Source organism: Aotus nancymaae, unplaced genomic scaffold (genome assembly GCF_030222135.1).
Source record: "Aotus nancymaae isolate 86718 unplaced genomic scaffold, 86718_ANA_hifiasm-v0.15.2.pri h1tg000001l, whole genome shotgun sequence".
Classification (NCBI taxonomy): Eukaryota; Metazoa; Chordata; class Mammalia; order Primates; family Aotidae; genus Aotus; species Aotus nancymaae.
Window position 1 is genome coordinate 8120576 of NW_026988412.1, and position 21964 is coordinate 8142539.

Here is a 21964-nt window from a genome sequence, read left to right on the forward strand (position 1 = left end):
TCACCAGGACTGAGCTCCAGATGCCCACAGTAGCGACCCTTTGGTAATAGCCCTCGCTGACTGCCCTCCCTTCCTGCCTCTCTTTCCCACTCTACCCATCATGTTTCCTGACATCATTGCCCAGTCAACTGTTTGCACTCAGATCCCTCTCCCAGGGTCTGCTTCTGGGGAAACCCAAATTAAGACAATGTGGGAACACAGGTAAGCGCTTAGTGAACTTCCAATTCCCTTCCTACCTCAGTGTGTACCTGTGTCAGTACACCAGGCTTGTCTGCTCCCATCAGGGTCCCTCCAGCTTTCCATCAGGCCCAGCCATTTCTCCTCCCCACCTACCTTCTTGCTTCTGCTGTACTTGATGGAATCCTGGGAGCAGTGCCTGGGAACAGTTTTGAAGCAGCTCAAAGAATTCTTTCAGGCCATTTAGAATGATGATATGATGATGATGATGGTGATGATGATGGTGAAGATGATGGTGAAGATGATGGTGAAGATGATGGTGGAGATGGTGATGATGATGGTGAGGATGGTGATGATGGTGAGGATGATGGTGAGGATGATAGTGATGATGGTGAGGATGATGGTGATGATGGTGAGGATGATAGTGATGATGGTGAGGATGATGATGATGGTGATGATGGTGAGGATGATGGTGAAGATGATGGTGAAGATGATGGTGATGATGATGGTGAGGATGGTGATGATGGTGAGGATGATGATGATGGTGAGGATGATGGTGAGGATGGTGATGATGGTGAGGATGATGATGATGGTGAGGATGATGGTGAGGATGGTGATGATGGTGAGGATGATGGTGATGGTGAGGATGATGGTGAAGATGATGGTAGGGATGATGGTGAGGATGATGATGGTGATGATGATGATGGTGATGATGACGGTGAGAATGATGGCTCACACTGTGAGGCTCCCCTGCAGTATCTCAGCAGATCCCAAGAGCAGCCTTGTGAAATAGTCCTCAGGTCAGGCTCCCTATAAGCAGAGCTCTAGTCAATGATTTTTGTCATTGATGTCTTAGTTGAGGGCTCTGAGGAGAAGGGGAGGAAAAGGGCAGGACAGGGCAGGGAGCAGAGCAAGGACGTGTCCTCAGTTGGAGTCCAGCTGTGGCCTTCTCATGATCCCATGGGAAGCTCTGGAGTGTGAATGTGAATTACATCACAAGGAGTCAAGAGAGTTGGTCTTTTGTACTCCCATGCCGTAAGTAATTGGCCTGAGTTGGGGATGAGGCAGGGCCACTGGGAACAGGGAGTCTACTGCCATCCCACAGGTTTAGAATTTGCCTGGTAGCTTTCTGGACAAGATGACCATTTGTTGGCCAAGGGCTGTTTTCTGGACAGTGCTGTGTCATCTGTCATTACTCACAGAGCTGGGGACAGGGTCACTGGCTCGTAAAGGGGATCAGGCATCCCTACAGATAGTTATCCCTGTTTTATAGAAGATCTTGCATTTTAGGGGAGGTTTAAATAGCTTGCCTGAGGTCATACATAGTAAGTCTTTTAAAGTCCAGGCCTGATTGACCAAATCCCCTTCTTTGAAACACTACTGGTGTTGGAAAGGGTCCTTTGTGCCCTCCAGGGCCTTTTAATTAATTTGTTTTTGACATGGGGTCTCATTCTATCAGTCAGGCTGGAGTACAGTGGTGTGATCACAGCTCGCTGCACCTTCCACCCACCCCTGGGCTCAAGTGATCCTCCTACCTCAGTCTCCTAAGTAGCTGGGACACAGTTGCACACTACAACACATAGTTAATTTTTAAAATTTTTGTAGAAATGGGGTCCCACTATGTTGGCTAGGCTGGTCTCCAACTCCTGGGCTCAAGTGATCCACCCACCTTGGCCTCCCAAGGTGCTTGGATTACAGGTGTGAGCCACCACGTCTGGTGAGGGGATTTTTTTTCTTTTTTTTTTTGTGCCTCTGCCACCATGGGCTCTGTGAAGACAGCAGCAAAGCACCCATGTAACTGAAGAGAAACGGTGAAATAAAGCAAGCCTTAGCTTATTCATCTGCCCTGTTGTTCTTGTGAAGATTAAAGGAGATGTGAAGTGCCCTCTATGTGGTGGGCACATGTGGGCAGGCAGGCCCACCATGGCAGCACACGCATCACTCTCTTCTACTTCCTGAACCTGGTCGTGGTCTGTCCTGTCTGTGAAGGTGGAGTGTGTGGAAGCGTCCATTCCTGTGCTCATCTAGCACTAGAAGGAAAAACAGCATGGCTCAACTTACAATGAGAATGCTTTCCCTCCCCTACAGAATCTTCTGGAAGTTCAGACCTATATCAACATCCTGCAGCAGATCATCCACACCGTTCCTCCAGCATCCATCGTGACGAGCGGGATGAGGGAGGTAAGAATTGGAACCCAAAAAGGCAAACCAGCCCTGGAGAAGCTGAATCTGGAGACTCCCAAGGGAGGGCTCACAGGTTGGACTGTGAGGGCAGCCACCGGGGGTCCACTCCCCACTCCTGCCTTGTATCCTCATCTGAAGTTTGTTCTTCTCATCTTTTACTCATACCGTAAATGCCAATATTTAGACAGTGAGGACGTAAACTGTATCCTTGACCATTTTCATCGGTGTTTTTCTCTTGAGAATTAGGAGCTGTTCTTTCTTGCATACTTTATAAGAAATGACCAACCTGCTTTCCAAAGTGGTGTGCCATTGTTGCATCTCCACCTGCAATGCGTGAGGGCTTCTGTGGCTCCCTGTCCGTGCCAGCACTTGGTATGTCAGCTTTTCAGTGCGTCTTTGTTCTTGTAATGGAGGTGGTTTTAATTTGCATCCCCTAATGACTGAGGAAGCTGAGCATCCTTTTGTGCATTCATCTGCCATCCTCACAGCTTCTTTGTGGAAATATCCACTCAAGTCTCTTGCCCATTTAAAAAATTGGTTTGCTTCCTTGTTCTCCCTATCAATCTGATAATGAATTTCAATGCAAAGAATCTCAGATAATTAGTGAAAATATTTTCAAGACAGAGCTCTGCTAATGGTCAGGTGAGCCTGTGGCATGGAAACTAGTGGAAAAGGATGGAGCTTGTTGAAGCCGATTTGTAAAAACTAAAGATTTGGATATGAAACATATTTCTGATATGATGTTCCAAATTCCTTCTTCATTTAGTTCTCTGCTCAACAGGATAATAATTTTTTTTCTAATATGGTTTATGGAATTTTGTGATGCACAGCATGATATATATTGATATCAGTATATTTTATATATATATATATATATATATATATATATATATATAAATATGGAAGTCCCCATCTCTAAACAAACAAACAAACAAGAAACAAAAACACCACAAACACTGGGAATGATGCAAATTAAAATAAAAATGTTACAGTGTCCCTTCTCCAGAGGTTTTGGTAGGCTAGTACAGCATTTGGTGGATTGGTCAAGAAATAAGGTTCTGGGTCTTTTTGCAAGGATTACCTAGGTTGGTGACTCTCAACCCTGGTGATACATGCAATTGCCTAGATGTATGCTCAGGCCATGCTCTGAGTCAGTGAATGGGCTTCCTGGGAGGTGGGGCCTGCCCAGGAGCAGCGTGCAGGGAAGCTGCTGCAGAACTCTTGGGCTGGGGTCACCGGCTGCCTGAACTTTTTTATCTTAATTGTTTTACACAGAGCTAAAGAAATCCACAAATTTGTTTTAGGAGACACTTTTTTTTTTTTTTTTTTTTTGAGACGGAGTCTTGCTCTGTCGCCAGGCTGGAGTGCAGTGGCGCAATCTTGGCTCACTGCAATCTCCACCTCCTGGGTTCAAGCGATTCTTCTGCCTCAGCCTCCCGAGTAGCTGGGACCACAGGTGCGTGCCACCACGCCCGGCTAATTTTTGTATTTTTAGTAGAGACGGGGTTTTACCATGTTGGCTAGGATGGTCTCGATCTCTTGACCTCGTGATCTGCCTGCCTCGGCCTCCCGAAGTGCTGGGATTACAGGCGTGAGCCACCGTGCCCGGCCAGGAGACACTTTTGAACCCTGCAAAGTATCATCTAAGAGACAGGAAAGTTACTTATTTATTTATTTTTGGCATCTATGAGGGTATTCTTGTCTGAACTGCCCACCAATTACCATTTCGGGATCCTGTTCTCCTTAGTGGATGTAACCGAGGTTGCTACAAAGGCCTAAAAAAGCTTTTCCTGAAACTTTAATTTTCTTTTCCAGAGATCCGTCTCCAGAGATGTTATTTTTATTTTTCAAACCCACTTTTGTCCTGTGTCTCAAAGGTGTTTTATATCCTAGCATACCTTTTGGGTTGGATCATCTATTCCCTGTAACAAGATCCTTCCAAGTCGTAAGTAGACAGACACGGGGCTGACTTGGATGTCACTGATTAGCATCACCTGGGCTTGTGAGATGTGCAGAGCATCCAGCCCAGGCTCAAACCCACTGAGCCAGAATCTACATCTTAGCCAGATCCACAGGGACTCATGTGCATGCTTAGGATGGAGAAGCACCGATTGAGAAAGCATCATATCTTTATGAGGCTTAGCTAAGGAATTCTACAATCAGGTTACACTGGGGTTGCGGATCTGCACTGTATCTACTGCCATCCTGCAGGTTTAGAATTTGCAAAGCATAGCATATTTTCAAATCTGATCCCCAGGGACCAGCTGCCTCCTTATCTGCAGCTTTGAGGCAGGGAGGTGGGGACTGAGATACAGAAACTGAGAGGCACAGGGGGAGGGAGAGAGAGAGAGAAAGAGAGAGAGAAAGAGAGAGAAGGGGGAGGGAGACAGAAAGAGATGGAGAGAAATGTATGCCTCCTTGCTCCGAGAAACATAGGAGGTGCCAGAGACCATGGAGGAGGCCTCTGCTGTGTGGCCTGAGTTCCACCTTCTCCATGTGGTCGGGGCAGAGACTGACCCATACTTCCTGTGTGTTTGTCTTGCTCCCGCTTCCTGTGTGTCTGTGTCATTGCTGCAGCCACTTTGTAAGGTGTTGGAAGCAGAGGCCACCTTCCATTCATGAGCTTGGACACAGGAGCCCTTGGTGTAGACTTGTTTGATTTTGTGGGCTTTGAGTCAATGTGCTCTGTGTCAGAACTCACAGCTCTTGAGCAGTCAGGCCTTTGTGAAACAATCTGAGTATTTTTGAATAGACTTGGAAAGGCAGGTCAGGAGACAGGCGTCTGCTTGGCAGAGTGTGGAGAGGTCGGAGGATTTCCTTCCAGCCATTCTCCAGAGTGTTGCTTCCCTTTCACCCACTGGGGCTGATGACTCCTGCTTTGTGCTGCACTGATGTCTGAGCACAGCACGTGGCCATTGGCTCTGAGTGACCTTTATCTTCTTAGACACAGCACATAGAGCTGAATGGGAGTGTGCATTCTAGGTTTTCCTTTTCACAGAAGGAAAAACAGAGGGTTTGAGAGTCAAATGCCTTTTTCAGAGTCTCTTTAGCAGGTTTGTGGCATAGCCAGGTCTCCTGGTACTTGATCCCAGCGTTTCACACTCCCAAGGAGGTTCAGACTTTGAAGACAAAGCAAAAGGCATTGATGGCTGTGCTGTGGGCCTGGCTTAGTCTTCTCAGGCTACTATAGATGGGGGCCGAGAGGCAGACATTTACTTCTCGCTGTCCTGGGTGCTGGAAGTCCAACATCAAGGTGCCGGCAGAATCAGTGTCTGGTGAGGGCTCTCTTTCTAGCTTGAAGATGGCTACCTTCGTGCTGTGTCTCACATGACAGACACACGGGGGTGGAGGTGGGGGCGCTAGTGTCTCTTCTTATTCTTACAAAGACACCAGTCCATTAATCACATCATGGGGCCCCCATCCTCATGACCTCATCTAACCCTCACACCTTCCAAAGGTCCCACCTCCTAAAACACAGAATTCAGGGGCTTCAACACAGAATTCAGGGGGACACGGACATGCCATCCACACCAGGGCCCCACACCGTCTCTGTCCTTTTCCTCTCTGAATGTCCCGTGAGTCTGACTCTGGCCTTCTCTGTGCAGGAGAAGCTCCTGACGGAGCGGGAGGTGGCCGCCCTGCGGAGTCAGCTGGAAGAGGGCCGGGAGGTGCTCTCCCACCTGCAGGCGCAGAGAGTGGAGCTGCAGGCCCAGGTATGCTCGAGGCTGCCCCGTGTGCACTGGGGCTTCCCACACGTTTTATGGAGGCGTTACACGCAGGCACATGCACGCAGCTTGAGGAGCTGTCACACACGAACATATCCTGTGCTCTGAACATATCGGGGCGTTCTGAGTGGGTGACCAAGCGCCCTGCTCTGCCCTGGATTGAGGGATTTTCCAGGACACAGGACTTGCACCCCGTAACCTGGGAGGGTCCTGAGCCAGTGGGCACAGGCGCCACACTCATTCCTAGCCCCTCAGAGGTGCTCCTCGGGACTCCTTTGAGTCATGCCTTCCCCACGGAGGCTTCGGCTCTCCTCGTGTCTACATCATGCAGTCATTTTGCCCAGGTGAAGCTTGGTAAGAATAAGAAGAAATGGACGTTATTTTATCCTCAACTTGTTTAAATCTGCGCTCCTGTCTTTTTCTCATGATAACATTTCTCCTTTGGAACTTGATTACAACCCGGAAAGAGCGGTCGTGTCGGTGTTTGCCTCTAGTTAGAAACGTGTTGGTGGAAAGCTCGCATTTCTACCGCTCCCCACCTTTTGGGTGAAAACAAAACAGAAAAGCCCCACGCTGTCCTGTGGCCTGACTTCTTGGCGACTTCCTGGCTCATCTTCCTTGGTTCCTTCCAGTTTTTTTTCTCTCTCTCTCTCATTACCTACAGCAGGTCATTCGTGGGGACAGTTGGGTTAAAATACTGCACCTTTGTACAGCTCTCTAACCACATTTCCCAAACCGAAAAGTAAGTTGACATTTGGTTTGACAAGTACACATGGGGACAAGAGAACCAAATGTGTAAGAATCGCACTCTAGAAAGCCTGACCATCCGGACGTTATGTGTATCTCCGTCCTGCCAGGGCCCACAAAATGGGAAAAAACGTAAAGCCACACCCACATGTGGTGCTTTTTACTGTGTTCCAGTGCCCTCCATGGCTGCTCAGGATCTCATTTTGGGAACTTGGAGTTCACATCCTAATTCCTACCCCCAGCGCACGCCGCACAAAACTCACAGTGCAGTAGCCCTCAGGGGCTGCTGGAAAGCAAACCCGGGTCTGTGGTGGTCCCCTGAGCTGATGATCGCAGCAGGAGAAACCAAGTAACACCCTTCACAGTCCTCTCAAGACTAACCCTGGCTCAGGGACCACATGCCTCACCCAGGTGACTTGGGCATGTGTGGTTTCTTCTGAGACTCTGACAGAACAGAAGGAGGGTTGGATGTATTTGTGTATGTGGTGTGTGTGTGTGTGTGTGTGAGATATGTGTATGTGTGATATATGTGGGATGTGTATGTGAAGTGAGTGGTGTGTGTGTGTCATGTGTATGTGTGTGTGTGCTGTGTATGTGACTAGGGAAGTGGATACAAGCCCAGTCGTGGTTCTAGAGACCAGTGTTTTCCAAACAGCTAGTGACAACTCGTCTTTGGATGTAAAATGAACTCAGTAGAATTGGTTGGCACGGAAAAGGAAGTCAACAAAATGCTATACAAAAATATAAGAAATAACAGCCGGGCGTGGTGGCTCACACTGTAGTCCCAGCACCTTGAGAGGCCGAGGTAGGCAGATCACCTGAGCTCAGGAGTTTGACACCTGCCTGGGCAACACAGTGAAACCCTGTCTCCACTAAAAATACAAAGAGGTAGCTGGGCGTGGTGGTGAGCATCTGTAGTCCCAGCTACTTGGGAGGCTGAGGCAGGAGAATTGCTTGAACCTGGGAGGCAGAGGTGGTTGCAGTGAACTGAGATCACGCCACTACACTCCAGCCTGGGCAACAGAGTGAGACTCTGGCTCAAAAAAAAAAAAAAAGAAATAACAGAGTATACAGCAAGCAAAAGAGAGGATTTGTTTTGTGAAGCCCTTTTTTTATCTCTCTATATCCATATGGACTTGTTGAAGTACACACACACACGCACACACACACATTTATCTGCTGTGTAATGATGTGCAATGAGAAATGTGGAGTTTCCTGGGGCAGTGGTGATAAAGTTCAAAACCACTGCCCCAGATACTGAGAAAGAAGAAGGAGCCCAGGCTAGATGGTAAATCCAGTTCCGGGACAAAAAGAATGTTCCTCTCTCTCTATACATGTATGTATTTGTTGAATATAAAAATAAGAAATTTCACAAGAGATGAACCTAGTTTCTGAGAGCAAGAAATGGAATGCTGGTTGGCTGCGTGTTCGTGTCCTTAGTAGCTGCAGAGGCCTTGCTGGCTTTTTTCTGCCACCCTCATCTCTAAAGCAGGGTCTCAAGCGTCTCTTCTGTGCCGCCTCCTCCACTCCCACCCTTGGCAGTCTGAGGGAGACCCCATCTCAGAAAAATGATGGTGAAGGCATAAAATAAAGTACAGATAATTTAAAGGAAACCAGGCTGGGTACGGTGGCTCATGCCTGTAGTCCTAGCACTTTGGGAGGCCAAGGTGAGTGAGTTGCTTGAGTCCAGGAATTCAAGACCAGCCTGGGCCTCATGACAACCCCATCTCTACAAAAAAAACAAAAATTAGCTGGGTGCAGAGGTTCACGCCTGTGGTTCCAGCTACTCAGGAGGCTGAGGTGGGAGGACTGCCTGAGCCTGGGGAGGTCGAGGCTGCAGTGAGCTGAGATTGAGCCACTGCACTCCAACCTGGGCAATGGAGTGAGACCCTGTCTCCAAAAAAAAAAAAAAGAAAGGGAAACTAATTATATTAAAACAATTATCAAAATATTACTGAATCATTTCATGTAAAATGACAGATGTGCTTATACTCAGTAGCAAGCAGTAGCGTGGGGCTGATGAAACACGGCTGTGTCTGTTTTCTGTTGCTGCCTTGATGAGTCACCACCAGCAGGGGCTTCAACAGTGGGCCTTTATCATTGCGGTTGCTAGGTGAGAAAGTCTGGGCAGGTTCCATCATTTCTCTGCTCTGGGTCTCAAAAGGGAGAAAGAAGGATGCTGGCCAGCCTGGGCCCTTGTCCGGAGCTTCTTGGGGGAGAATTTGCTTCCAGTCTCATTCAAGGTCTTGACAGGAGTGAGGACCCTGTTTCTTTGCCAGCTGCTGGCCAGGAGTGGCTGTCAGGGCCGCCTGTGCTCCTTGGCTTCAGGCCCCTCCACGTTCAGAGCCCGAAGCCTGCCCTGAACCCCCTTCCTGCCTCTATCTCATTGACTTTGACTTATGCATTTTTCTGACTTCTGTGTTTAGGGCTCCTGTGATTGGGGATAATCTTGAATAAACTCCTTTTCTTAAAAAAGGGTAACTGATTAAGAACCTGAATTATATCTGCAAAGTCCCTTTTGCCATGTAACATATTCACAGGGGTCGCAACAAGAGGCAAAGTTCACGGGGGCCAAAATTCTGCCTCCCTAGCTCTGATGAAAACCCAGACGTGGCTGGGCGCTCCCGGGAGCTCCTGACTCAGTGGCTCTGGGGTGTGGCTGCGTGTTGGGGTGTCCCGGTGACGATGCTGCTGCCGGTCCAGGAGCCACACTGAGAACCACAGGGTAGGGGCCGGCCCCAGGGCGGGCCGAGCGTTCCACCAGGTCCCCCTGCGTCCTAGGAGTGGGCCTCATTCCAAATGTTTGTGTCTTTGCTAGTTTTAAAGGTCCTAGTGGCTTCCCAGTGTAGCAGCTAAGCTGGAGCTGAAGGAAGATGTGGCCGCACACCTCCGGGCAAGGCCCACACTGTGGCCGGGACTCGGTGGAGGGGTGCCGCGGGAGAGCGTCTGGTCGCCCTGGCCTGTGGCAGCGGGTTCCGCCTACGGCTAGGGCGTCCGAGGCTTCCCGAACCCTCCACAGCAGGGGTCCTCAGGGCGAGGTCCCCGTCCCAGCAGCGGCGGCACCATCTGGGACCTTGTCAGCAATACAAATTCACGGGCACCCAGAGCACTGACCCAGAAGCTCTGGGGCGGGCCGGCGAGCCTCGTTTTCCCAAGCCCTGCAGGTGGCTCTGCGGGCTCGGACTGGGAGACGCTGGGCGGAGGATGGGAGGACAGTGATGGGCTTGGAGCTGGAAGCCTCTCCTTCAAATAAGTGCACATAGACCCCGAAGATCCCAGGAGAAAGCACTTCGGGCAGGCGGAGAGGGAACGACAGGTAATTCTGGCTCCGTAAATTGCATGGACTGAGAGTTTCTGTGACAGAGAAGTAAAGAAAGTCACTTTTTAAAATTGCAAAGTGGGAACCGCCCATGTCCCATTTCTCGTTAAAGTCACTTAGCACCATCTAGTGGTGTAGTTTGTGTAAGACAGTGTGTAATGAGTTTCGTGTGTGCGTGTGTGTGTCTGTAAAAGACCTTGCACCCAAAGGTGTCTGGGGTCCTAAGGACTGAGGTGGGAGCTCACCCCTCCAGATGGGGCACACCTCAAGCTCCTACCTTTGTCCTGCCCTCAGCAGCTCACAGCCCAGTGGGGAGACGTACAAACTAGGCAATCTATTAGTCCAGGCAGGAATAGCAGTCACCTGGCTCTGGATGAAGGTCAGGTTGCCACATGGCCCCTTGGAGGAACCCTGGACCACCCTCTCTTCTCTTCGTCTCCTGACCCCTCCTGCGGTTTCTGGGACCTGCCCCTTTGCTCATTCCTTCTCTCCTTTCTGGAAGTCCCTTTCCTTCCTTGGTTCCCAGGACAGGTCCTACCTCCTCTTGGCAGCCTCTTTCTCCCTCTGAGGTGCCCTGGGTGTGCCTCCTCTGCCAGACTGCAGGCTTCTGGGGAGGGTCTGTGTCTCATTCTCCTCAGCCAGGATGGTGCCGGGTGGCTCTGGACGCCGTGCCGCAGTGGCTCTTGTCACAGGCATCTCCGTTCCTGTCGAGCTCCTGAGAAAGGGGGCTCTTACTGTTTTTCCTGAACACCCTTCCTTCTGATGAGAGGTTTAAATCGTGGCGCTATAAAAGCCATGTCTATGTAGGCATCAGTCATGTTTTATAATCCAGTCATCACTTCACTGGACTCAGCAGAATCCTGCAGCGCATCTGTGACCTGTGCAAGGTTGGAGGGCCCTGGGCCTCATGGTCACGTGGAGGCTGGGGGCTGTGGGGACACCCCGGGCAGGAGCTCCTCCCGAAGTGCTGCAGCAGAGGACCTCCAGCCTTCAAAGCATGAAGTCTTCTTCACACAGACGTCCAGACTTCTTCACACACACATGCACACCTAAGAGAACACCCCACCCATTCGCCTCTACCACCACCACCAAAACAACAAGTCATCACTTCCTGATATATACAAAGATTGCACTCCACTTGTAGGGTAGAAAGATCACAGGTGACTTTCCTGGTCTCCCATTTCCCAGTTAGTGATGCTTTGTTTAGTTTAAAACTTAGGCTAAGTGAAAACCTGCAAGGAGTGATCTCTGTGTGGCTCACACCGACTTTCCCATGTCTTCAGAGAGAACAGGCTGGTGCTGGCCTGTTGCTGTGCAGGAATGGGGAGTTTGCAGGGGCCCTGGAGAGTGTGTGTGTGTGTGTGTGTGTGTGCATGCATGCATGTGTGCTTGCACACTGCTTGCCTGCAGCAGGGAGGAGGCTGAGGTGGGGGGCAGGGGTAGCTCATGGTTTTAGGAGGTGTTTCAGACCTTGTAGACTTGAATCCTGCTGTGGTATTTATGGACAAGCCACTTTGCTGGTGTGCCTCAGTTTCCTCCTCTGTAAAGTGGAAATAATGGCAGCCCCCTCTCCTACCCGCCGATAACATTGTTGTGAGGTTGATGAGTTGACCCAGCTTCAAACTTATCAGCATGAGCCACTACCCCAACTCTGGGCTGGGGAAGCCACATCCAAAGAGGACGGCCGCCCCAGAGCTCCTGGGTCAGTGATCTGGGGTACATTCTCTTCATATGTAATATTTTCTTTTACTCTTTATTATGGAAGATTTCAAACATAGAAAAGTGAGAGATTATAGGCACATTGGCTCATGCCTATAATCCCAGTACTTTGGGAGGCCAAGGTGGGAGGATCACTTCAGCCCAGAAGTTCAAGACCAGGCAACATAGTTAGACCTTATCTCTACGAAAAATTTTTACAAAAAATTAGCCGGGCATGGTGGTATGCACCTATGGTCTCAGCTACTGAGGTGACAAAGGTATGAGGGATTGCCTGAGCCCAGGATGTAGAGCTTCAGTGAGCTCTGATGGCAGCACTGCAGTCCAGCCTGGGCAATAGAGTGAGACCCTGTCTCAAAAGAAAAAAGTGAGACTAGTCTGTCTCATGCGTGCTCCCACCCCATCCCCCAACACATGGTCCCTCTTGTGTCCTCCACAGCCCCGCACACTTCCCCTACCATGTAATTCCAACGCTTCTTTGAGATTTGGGCCTCAAAGGGGTGTTTTAAATCTCCTTGTTCCTTGGAAGTGTCTCCTAGGGTGCGTGAGCACTCTGGTATGGGTGAGATGTGGCTGCACCAGGCATTTGTGTGACTTCTATTTGCCATTACAGGCGACTGTTTGAATCCAGATTTCTTGAGAGGAACAGAAACCAGATCACACTAGCTGAAACAGGAAGGGCGTTCTTGTTTTATTCAGAAGTAACTTTAGATTTTTGAAAAGCTGCAAAAACAGCACAGTGGTTTTCAATATATAACCCTCACCCAGCTTTCACCAAACCATGGACCGATGATAAAATCCTGGAAATTAACAATGATCCTATCCTATTAGTAGACTGCACTAAAATCTCACCAGTTGCCCCATTTGTGCTTTTCCTAGTCCAGATCCTACTCACATTTAGATGTCATGTCTTGTTTTTCTCCCCCAGACTGGGATGGTTTCCCAGGCTTTCTCTGTCTTTCATGGCTCTGATGCTTTGGAAGAACCCAGACCAGTGGCTTTGTGGCACATCTCTCCTTTTGGGTTTCCCTGATGTTTTCTCAGGATTAGATGGAGGTTCTGCATTCTTGGCAAGACCCCCATGCAGTGACGCTGTGTTCTGAGCATTGCATCATGTGGATGTGTCCTCATACGGGTGACATTAACTCTGATCGCCTGGTTAAGGTGCTATCTGCCAGGTTTCTCCACTGGAAAGGTATGTTTTTTTTTTTTTTTTTTTTCAAAGGAGCAGGATATAAAAGGCAGGACATGAAATCTGAGAGCAGGTGTGCATCAGGAATTAGAAACCAAGAACTGGGATCTGAGGCAGCTGTTCTCTGTCTCCTTTTCCTCATCTTCCTTCTCTTGCCATGGCTGCCTGTTTAATTTCTGTTTGTCTTTGCCTTTTGGCTTCATTTCTTTTCCTCTCCAAAGACTTACCTTTCTTAGCTTTGCCATGCACGCGAGAGCTCGGCACTCCAGAGTGGCAGCCTCAGACCTGTTCATGTGCCTCTGTAGTCTAGGACCTGCCACAAGGTCTGCAATTTCTGAGACCCCTTTCCAGATTCCCAGGAGAGAAAGAGTGTGACAGGCCAGCCTGGGTCAGGCCCACCCCTGCTCCTATAACTCTGCACAGGAGAATGGGGTTGCCTTGTTGATGGGACTCTGCCTGTGGATGCGTGGGGCTGACATCAGACACAGGGACAACGCAGACTGGACAGACATCTCCCCAGCATGCCTAGCATGTGTACCCTTTCTTCCCTTCCTCCTCCTTCCTGATGCAACAGATCTATGGCTGAACACTTTTTTTTTTTTTTTTTTTAACAGAGTCTTGCTCTGTCATCCAGGTAGGAGTGCTGTGGCATGATCTCAGCTCACTGCAACCTCCGCCTCCTGAGTAGCTGGGATTATAGGCACTGGCCACCATGCCTGACTAAGTTTTGTATTTTTAGTAGAAACGGGGTTTCACCATGTTGGCCAGGCTGGTCTTGAACTCCTGAACTTAGGTGATCTGCCCGCCTTGGCCCCCGAAGTGCTGGGATTACAGGTGTCAGCCTCCGCGCCCAGCCTGCACGTTTTCATTATGCAGCTGGCAGCACAGTCTGTTTGTTTACGCTGGCGTCCCCACAGATATGTGAGTGATGTGTGTCTCCACTGCCTCAGGATGGCTGCGGTTGTCACTAGGTGACAGGAATTGCTCAGCTCCATTATACCCTTATGGGACCACCATCCTATATGCAGGCCATTGTCGACTGAGGTGCTGTTAGGTGGCACACGACTGAGCATTTACAGGTCTTTATGTATCATCACAAGCTCTTACACAGAATATAAAACTACCTCTATTTTCCTGCCTTAATTTTTACTTGCTCTGTTTTATGTATTTCTCTGACATTATTTTATATTTACACAAGTGCAAACACACACACACCTTAACTACCAAAACATAAACGTAACTCTGCCAATCCAAAGTCGAGAGAAAATCAAAGCACCATAGAGACTAACGAGAACAAGGAGACTTTTCTCCCACTCAGCATTTCTTTTAATAAAAGTACCATCTTATCTTTTCAGTATGCTCTTCTTTTTACTTATTTTTTGGCTGTCAGATTTATGCTAATTCGTTAAAGTCTGAAGAATGTACTTTGTTTGAATTATACGTATTATTCCATGGATAACAGGTTTTTTTTTTTTTTGTTTAGTCTTGCTCTGTTGCGCAGGCGTTAAGCAGAGTGGCGCAGTCTTGACTCACTGCAACCTCCACCTCCCAGGTTCAAGTGATTCTCCTGCCTTAGCCTCCCGAGTAGCTGGGACTACGGCGTGTGCCACCACACACGGCTAATTTTTGTATTTTCAGTAGAGACAGCTTTCACTATGTTGGCCAGGCTGGTCTCAAACTCCTGTCCTCAAGTGATCTGCTGGCCTTGACCTCCCAAAGTTCTGGGATTACAGGGGTGAGCCACCTGGCCTAGATTTTTTTTTTTTTTCTAGGTTTGTCTTCAGACTGCCTTTGGGGCAGGCCTCCTTATGGGTTAATTACACAGGGTGCTGACATTAGTGCAAGACGGGCTGGGTGTGGTGGCTCACGCCTGTAATTCCAACACTTTGGGAGGCCAAGATGGGAAGATCACTTGAAGCCAGAAGTTCGAAACCAGCCTGGGCAACAAAGCGGGACCCTATCTCTACCCCACCACCAAAAAAAACAAAAAAAGCCCAGCATGTTGGTGCTTGCCTGTAGTCCCAACACATACTCAGGAGGCTGAGGTGGAAGGACCACTTTAGCCTGGGAGGTTAAGGATGCAGTGAGCTGTGATAGCACCCCTGCCTGGTGACAAGGTGGGATCCTCTATTAAAAAAAAAAGTTGTTCAAGGACATAGAAGCTTAGTTTTCATATTGCTTTTTAGCTTAAGGATTCCAATGTGATTCATTGCTAATCTCTAATGGACAGAGAAACGCACAAACAAAATAAAACATTCACTGAGTCCAGGTTCCTTTTCCTGGTGAGGTCTGTCTCTTAGGGGAGGAGGGGGATGGATTTTCTTACAGCGTGTCCTTGCCCGCAGACAACAACTCTGGAACAAGCTATTAAAAGTGCCCATGAGTGTTACGACGATGAGATTCAGCTTTATAACGAGCAGATTGAGACACTGCGCAAGGAGATTGAGGAGACGGAGCGGGTCCTGGAGAAGTCTTCTTATGACTGCCGGCAGCTGGCGGTCGCCCAGCAAACCCTGAAGAACGAGCTGGACCGGTACCATCGTATCATCGAGATTGAAGGCAACAGGTGAGAGTGTGTCTTCCCTGTCCCGGCCACTTCTTCCTTCCACGACTCTTTGTTGAGTGCCTATCGTGTGCCAGGCACAGTTCTAGGCAGTGGGCATGTGGCAGGGAAAGAAACACAAAACTTCCTGACCCCATGGGCGCTGGAAAACTAACAGGGGAGACAGAGGATGAAGGTACGACCAAGGCTAAGGAGGAAGTTCTAGCAGGGAGGAGAGTGTGGCAACAGGGGTGATGGGGAATGCTTGCTATTTTAAGTAGGGTGGTCAGAAAAGACCTCACTGAGAAGCCTGTGTTTTGCCCATAGGCCTCTGGGGACATAAGTGTCCCAGGAGGTGGGATGCCCAGGAGTATTTGATGAGGTGCTGCAGGTGAGTTGCCTGGCACACAGCCTGGCACTCGATGGCACTCAGAGGTGTTGATGGTACTCCTGCTGCCACCCTCATGATTCTTAGCACCTCGCTGGGTCAGTCTGTGGCTGTCACTACTTGGCTGTCTGGCCTCCTCCATAGTGGAGCTGTGACTTGATCCCTACTCACTTTAAGACAGCTGGAAAATTCTCTCTCCCTCTCTCTCTCTCCAGTTATTTCCATATTCTTAGGTGCAGTGCAGTGATTTTCCAGAGAACAGGTTGGGAATTAATTTGTGATTCTTCACTTCAGTCTTGCTAATTTCCTAGGTTTAGATTGAATGAAAAGAGAATCCCCGCAACTAAGGTCCCCACCTCCTCCCTTCGCCCTGGGTGCTCTGTCTGGGCTGTGCTGTGAACACCCAAATGCTTGGCAGGAAAAGCAGGATTTCATTTTTCTTTCTCCAGTGCTGGTCAATGTATCTGGCATGATTCCAAATTATATTTATGTCACAGTGAACACTCTATGCACACATCTACAAGAATAATCTGGAACTGGCATTTAAATGATTTTGTAAACATTTTTGTTTTAGGGACAGGGCTTCACAGAATGGTGGCTGGATACCTCTTTTATTTGTCTATAAGTTCTGATTTTGGTCTAATTTTAAACTGATAGAAATGTTGCAAGAATAGAATAAGAAACCCCTGAATACTCCAGATTCACCAATTGTTTATATTTTGCCTCAATTGCTTTATCATTTTTTCTCTATTTACACACACATACACACACACACACACACACACGTGTATATATATATACACATAAGTTGAAGATATCATGCCCTATTTGCTCTAAATACTTCACCATGGGTTGGACACTCTAGTTAAAAAAATCAAAAAGGCAAAAGAAAAATACTGTCTAATGGAGAAGTGACATTTTTAGATTATAAGCAATCCCCACTTTATAATTTTTTATAGGTATGTTTCACAGCTTATGACTTGAGCTCAAAGAAATGCTTGTTTCCTTTACGTCCTCATCCAGTTTGTTAGTGTGTATATGGCTGTCTGTTTAGAAGGATATCTAATTCATGAGCAGTTTGGTCTAGAGAAAGCTGTTTTTTCATTTTGCTCAACATTAGCGAGAGTCGCTCTTGACGCCAACCATCTGTTTGGCTTGTTCTTTCTGGTTCTTTCTGCCAGGCTGAGCTCTGCCTTCAATGAAACTCCAATTCCCCTGTTCACCCCGAGCCATGGAGTCTCTCTCAGCACTGGACCCAGTGGGAAAGGTAACGCTCCCCAACTCTGGGCTTCTGCTTTTTTTCTGTCTTGAGAAAAACCAAGCGACTTTCTTCCTGACTTGAATAACATTCATGCTTGCTTCTGCTCCATCTGGAAATTAAATGCTTTTACGTGAGGGAGGACTCCTTCCCACCCTCTGCCCTCTCTGGCTTGCTAAGTGACTGAGCTGAGAAGTTTATAAGGAGAGAAATCGACTGGGGGGCTAGGCTACCTTGGGCATGCCATCCCTAACATGAGGCATTTATTTTGTACTTTTATATTTGTTTTATGTTTTGACAGCAATAACTTTTGCAACACGAGGCATTTAATGCGGGGAAAAGTGCAACTCAGTATTCACTTCTTGTTCCTCACTTTGGCAGTAAGTGAGCACTGGATTGCGTTCCACCAGCTCCCCACAATAAATCAACGGGTTTGTGCCAGCGCGTGCAACATGGTGTCCAGTGCAGAGTAGCTGCTCGGTCATGGCTCATTCTCCCCTCCCTCAAACCAGGCAGGAACAGCTTGGCTGGCAAACGTGGCTTCTGCCTTCAACGTTTGATCTGTGAGACCTCACCTCACATCGAAATCTCCCAGTTCTGAACAAGCCCAGCATTTGGGGAGAATTAAGAGAAGGTGATAATGTGGATACTCATGCCTATAGGGCCTTGAAATTCTTATTTCCCAGACAGCCCGGAGGGCTTTGTGGATGGTGTTTCAGAATCAACATGGTTGAAAGGGAGCGGCCCTACAGCCAGATGCCCAGGGCCAGGTCTGCAGGCGCGCAGCCCTGCACGGAGCTCGCTCTCAGAAAGGTCCCAGCTTGGCTTTCTGCTCTGATAATGCTGTTCTGAAATTCTTAATAATTTGGAAGCAGGGCTCTTGCGGTTTTTTTGGCACCAGGCCCTGAGATTCTGTGCAGTCCTGTAAGCACCTCCTCCTCTCACAGCAGCTCCCAGCACTTTTCCTGTGCCCTGTCCCTCACTGCATCCCCTGCTCCTGTGGCTTTGTGACCCATGTCTGCTGGCTCACCTGGCTCTCTGCATTGTGAGTCAGCCGTGCTCCATACCCGTGCTTGGTCTGTCTTGCCCGGTGGTTACCAGTGGCAAGGGACGCAGGGGATGACTTTTGGGCTGAAAAAGTTCAAAATTCACTATGTGGGTGGAGCTGGGAAGCCTCATAGATTATGCCAGGTAAGATTTTTGGGTGTTTTCTTCAACTTTTAGTGTTTTCTTTCAGCTAGTCTGGAAGCAGGAGGATGCACTTGGGGACAGGGTATTACTGTCATTTCTGAATTTCATAGTATCACTTCCGCTCTTGGCCTGGGAGGAAGGGGAGGCTGGTCACAGGTGGGTGGGATTTATCTAGCTTGAACTAAATATGGAATGGGGTAGATCCACCATGGACGGGTTCCAAACCCAGGCCCAAGGCCACCTGTGCATGTCAGAAGCCCCCACGTAGCTCTGCCATCTTTGAGGAAGTCAGAGGAGAGAATAACTTTGAGGAATGGGCTTCTGTGGATCCAAGTGTCTGCTGTGAGCTCAGCGGGGCTGCAGTGGGAATGGGGGTGAGGTCTCCCACTGAATGTCAGGACAATGGCTTACGTGCCTTGCTAGGTTCTGCCTGTGTGGTGGTGAACTGTGGGTGTCAGAACAGGGAGCACCTTCTCTCTGGAAGCCCAAAGGCATCCAGTGACTCGTCCAGAGTCGCCTAGCTGGTGTGCAGAGCTGGACCTCAGCCTGGGCTGTGGAGCAGCAAAGCCAAGGCCTTTCTTCCATTGCTTCTGCTCACCCTAGTACTAGAGGCGTTTATTTCTAACCAGCGCCTCTTCTTTCTCTCTTAATGACAATTATGCTTGACTTTCTGCCTGTGTGTTTTTCCAGATCTTACCAGGGCTCTGCAGGATATAACAGCAGCAAAACCAAGACAAAAAGGCCTCCCCAAGAATGTCCCAAGGAGAAAGGAGATTATAGCCAAAGACAAAAGCAATGGAAGTCTGGAAGATGCACCATTGAAAGGTTTGGAAGACACAAAGCTGGTCCAGGTGGTACTTACAGAGGAAAGTGAATCTAAGTTTGAATCAGAAAGTAAAGAAGCAAGTCCCCTGACACAGCAAGGGGCTCCGGAGGATGTGCCGGACGGAGCGCAGATAAGCAAAGGCTTTGGGAAAATTTACAGGATGGTGAAGGAGAAAGTGAAATCCCCCAAAGAGCCCGAGACCCCCACTGAGCTGTACACCAAAGAGCGGCACGTGCTGGTCACAGGGGATGCCAGTTACGTGGACCCTGGGTTCTGTGTCTCCTCCATCGCGACCAAAGGTGGGGTGGCTGTTTCCATTGCGGAAGAGTCTGTGCTTTATGAAGGCCAGGTGGAGCCCTCTCCCGAGTCACCCAAGCCCCCTTTAGAGAATGGGCAGGTGGGTCTGCCGGAGAAAGAAGATGGACAACCAGTTGGCCAGCAGCCTGTAGACAAGGAAATTGAGCCAGATGGCACAGAGCTGGAAGGCCCGGAGGAGAAACGTGAGGGTGAGGAGCAGGATGAGGGGTTCGGGAGGCCCTGTCCCGAGGTCACACCTGGTGCAGAGGAACCGTCTGTACCCCAGCCTCCAAAGCCTGTGGCCAGTCAGGATGGAGTTGAGGGGCTTGTGACTACGAGCAGAAGCCTGCCAGAAAAAGGCCCTCCCAGGGCTTTGGCCTATAAGACAGTGGAAGTGGTAGAATCTGTCGAGAAGATTTCCACGGAGAGCATTCAGACGTATGAAGAAACTGCTGTGATCGTGGAGACCGTGACTGGAAAGACCAAGTCAGATAAGAAGAAGTCAGGAGAGAAGGGCTCTTAAAATGCCCAGGCTTAATGGAGAAAATGTTTTTGGGGCCACTGTAGGGGTAATGCTTTGATAATTTAGAGCAAATGATAAAAGGGTGAGGGTTCCTGTTTGGATTAGACCATAGTTGACCCATCTGGCATTGCCAATGAAGCCTTCATTAAAACGTTTTCTTTGCTTGCACATCCTTTGTCTAATTAATAGGGACCTTGGGAAGGTAGGTGGGTCAGCTTCACTGAGGACAAGGATGCTGTGTTAAATGGCCACAAACCATCCTCATTTAGGAAAGAGACATGCTCTTCATCCTGGTTCGTACGTTTCATTAGAGACTCAGATAGCGTCTGGATTTCACACAGAAACATGATGGTCGATGACATTGGCTCATCCTCATTCCGTTTCAAGCACAAGTGCATGCTTATGTGGATGAGTGTTTTGTTAGAGATGAAATGATTAAAAGCGTCTCTTTTTGTGTGGATTCCCTCAGAAGCTAATCCCAAAGCAGAGAATGTGAGGTTTCACTGGAATATGAATTTAGGATGCACCAGCAGGAGACTGGGGAAGGCAAGGAAGAGAAGGCAACCAATAGGGTGCATGTTACCAAATCAGCTCATGCTGAGGGCCACTGAAGAACTCTGGGAGACAGCGTAGATCATGTGCCTCAGTCAGCCTCCCTGAGGGGTTGGGGAGCTGGGGTATTAATCCACCACCTCCTGGCAGTCAGTGGGAGGTGTGCTCTAGGTGGCCAAGAAGGCTCTCAGGCAGATGTCCAGGTGCTGGTATTTGGAAGTCAGGCCTGGAAATACATGGAAGGCAGGGCGCCAGTGTCATCTGCCACCATATATGTACCAAATGTACTTGGTATGAGATACTTAAACTTTTCTCACTCAGAGATTGCAATTCTAGGTCAGCTTTCAAGATGCAAAATCAAGTGTCACTGGGTAAGTTCCTTATTTGGAAGTGAGTTAATTAGTCCAGCAAGCATTTATTGAACATGTGCTATGTGCCTGACAGTGTGCTGTGCCATTAAGGGGCAATTTTTCAGATTTATCAATGCCCTCAATGACCATAATATAGCAGTGGCACACGTGAGTGTGTGTGTTCTCATGCGTTCACTCACACACGCACATGCCATGCTGGTACTTGCTGTGTTACATCCTAAAACATAGAAATTACTCAGAATCAGAAACTTTACACAAATTTCTATGTTGCCCTCCAGTATCTATCTTTCTACTCACAGTCCAAAAATAAGTTTATACCAATTAAAAAATTTTCTCCTTCCCTGTGTAGCTTCTCCAAAATACAATAAGGGAACTGAGGAAATGTGTTCAAATGGGTTATAGTATCAGCCTACAAAAAGCATCTGGTAAGACAACTACATGTTATTAGAGGAAATTGACAGTTACAAATGACATTCTGTTATTTCTTGGTTACGAATAATAGAATACTAAATGGAGTCATCTTTCCTTTCTATTTAGAGCTTTTGACAATCTTGTTCCAAATTCATTTGAGGTTTGGATTTCAAGAAAGAATTAGGCTTTTGTTGTTTTTTCTAAACGATGAATGGGAAACCACTCCACTGAGTTTTGAAATATTTATAACTTGAAAGCTTGAGGGAGAATGATGGAACCCATTAGCTGGAGCCCAGGCCGTACGAGGCTTTGGGCCTGTGTGTCTATTACCTTTAGCATTAACAGCCACTGCAAAGCCTTTCTTTTTCTCCCTGGGTCTTTTTATTTTCTGGATTGTGTTCAGTTTATATTATTTAAAAAGGCAGCGGGTATTGCTTTGGAGAGAAAGGTCATTTTTATATTCAATCAGTCAAGAAAAATTGGATTGGGATCTGTTCCGTGCCAGGCACGGTCCTGGTCACTGGGATACAGTAAGGAGCAGTGAG

At 48.4% G+C, this 21964-nt stretch overlaps 1 protein-coding gene across 2 annotated transcripts in view; it reads left to right on the forward strand.

The window, feature by feature from the left end:
• The window catches only part of BFSP1 (beaded filament structural protein 1), a 44372-nt gene extending 24119 nt beyond the window's left edge, over nucleotides 1–20253 (forward strand). For both annotated transcript variants that reach the window (XM_064377275.1, XM_012474802.2), the window contains exons 4-8: nucleotides 2266–2358; nucleotides 5967–6074; nucleotides 15406–15626; nucleotides 17172–17257; nucleotides 19130–20253. In XM_064377275.1, the coding sequence (XP_064233345.1) occupies nucleotides 2266–2358; nucleotides 5967–6074; nucleotides 15406–15626; nucleotides 17172–17257; nucleotides 19130–20085 (1464 nt within the window). In that variant the 3' untranslated portion in view covers nucleotides 20086–20253. The remainder of the gene's footprint in view (nucleotides 1–2265; nucleotides 2359–5966; nucleotides 6075–15405; nucleotides 15627–17171; nucleotides 17258–19129) is intronic.
• Nucleotides 20254–21964: the final 1711 nt, after the last annotated feature.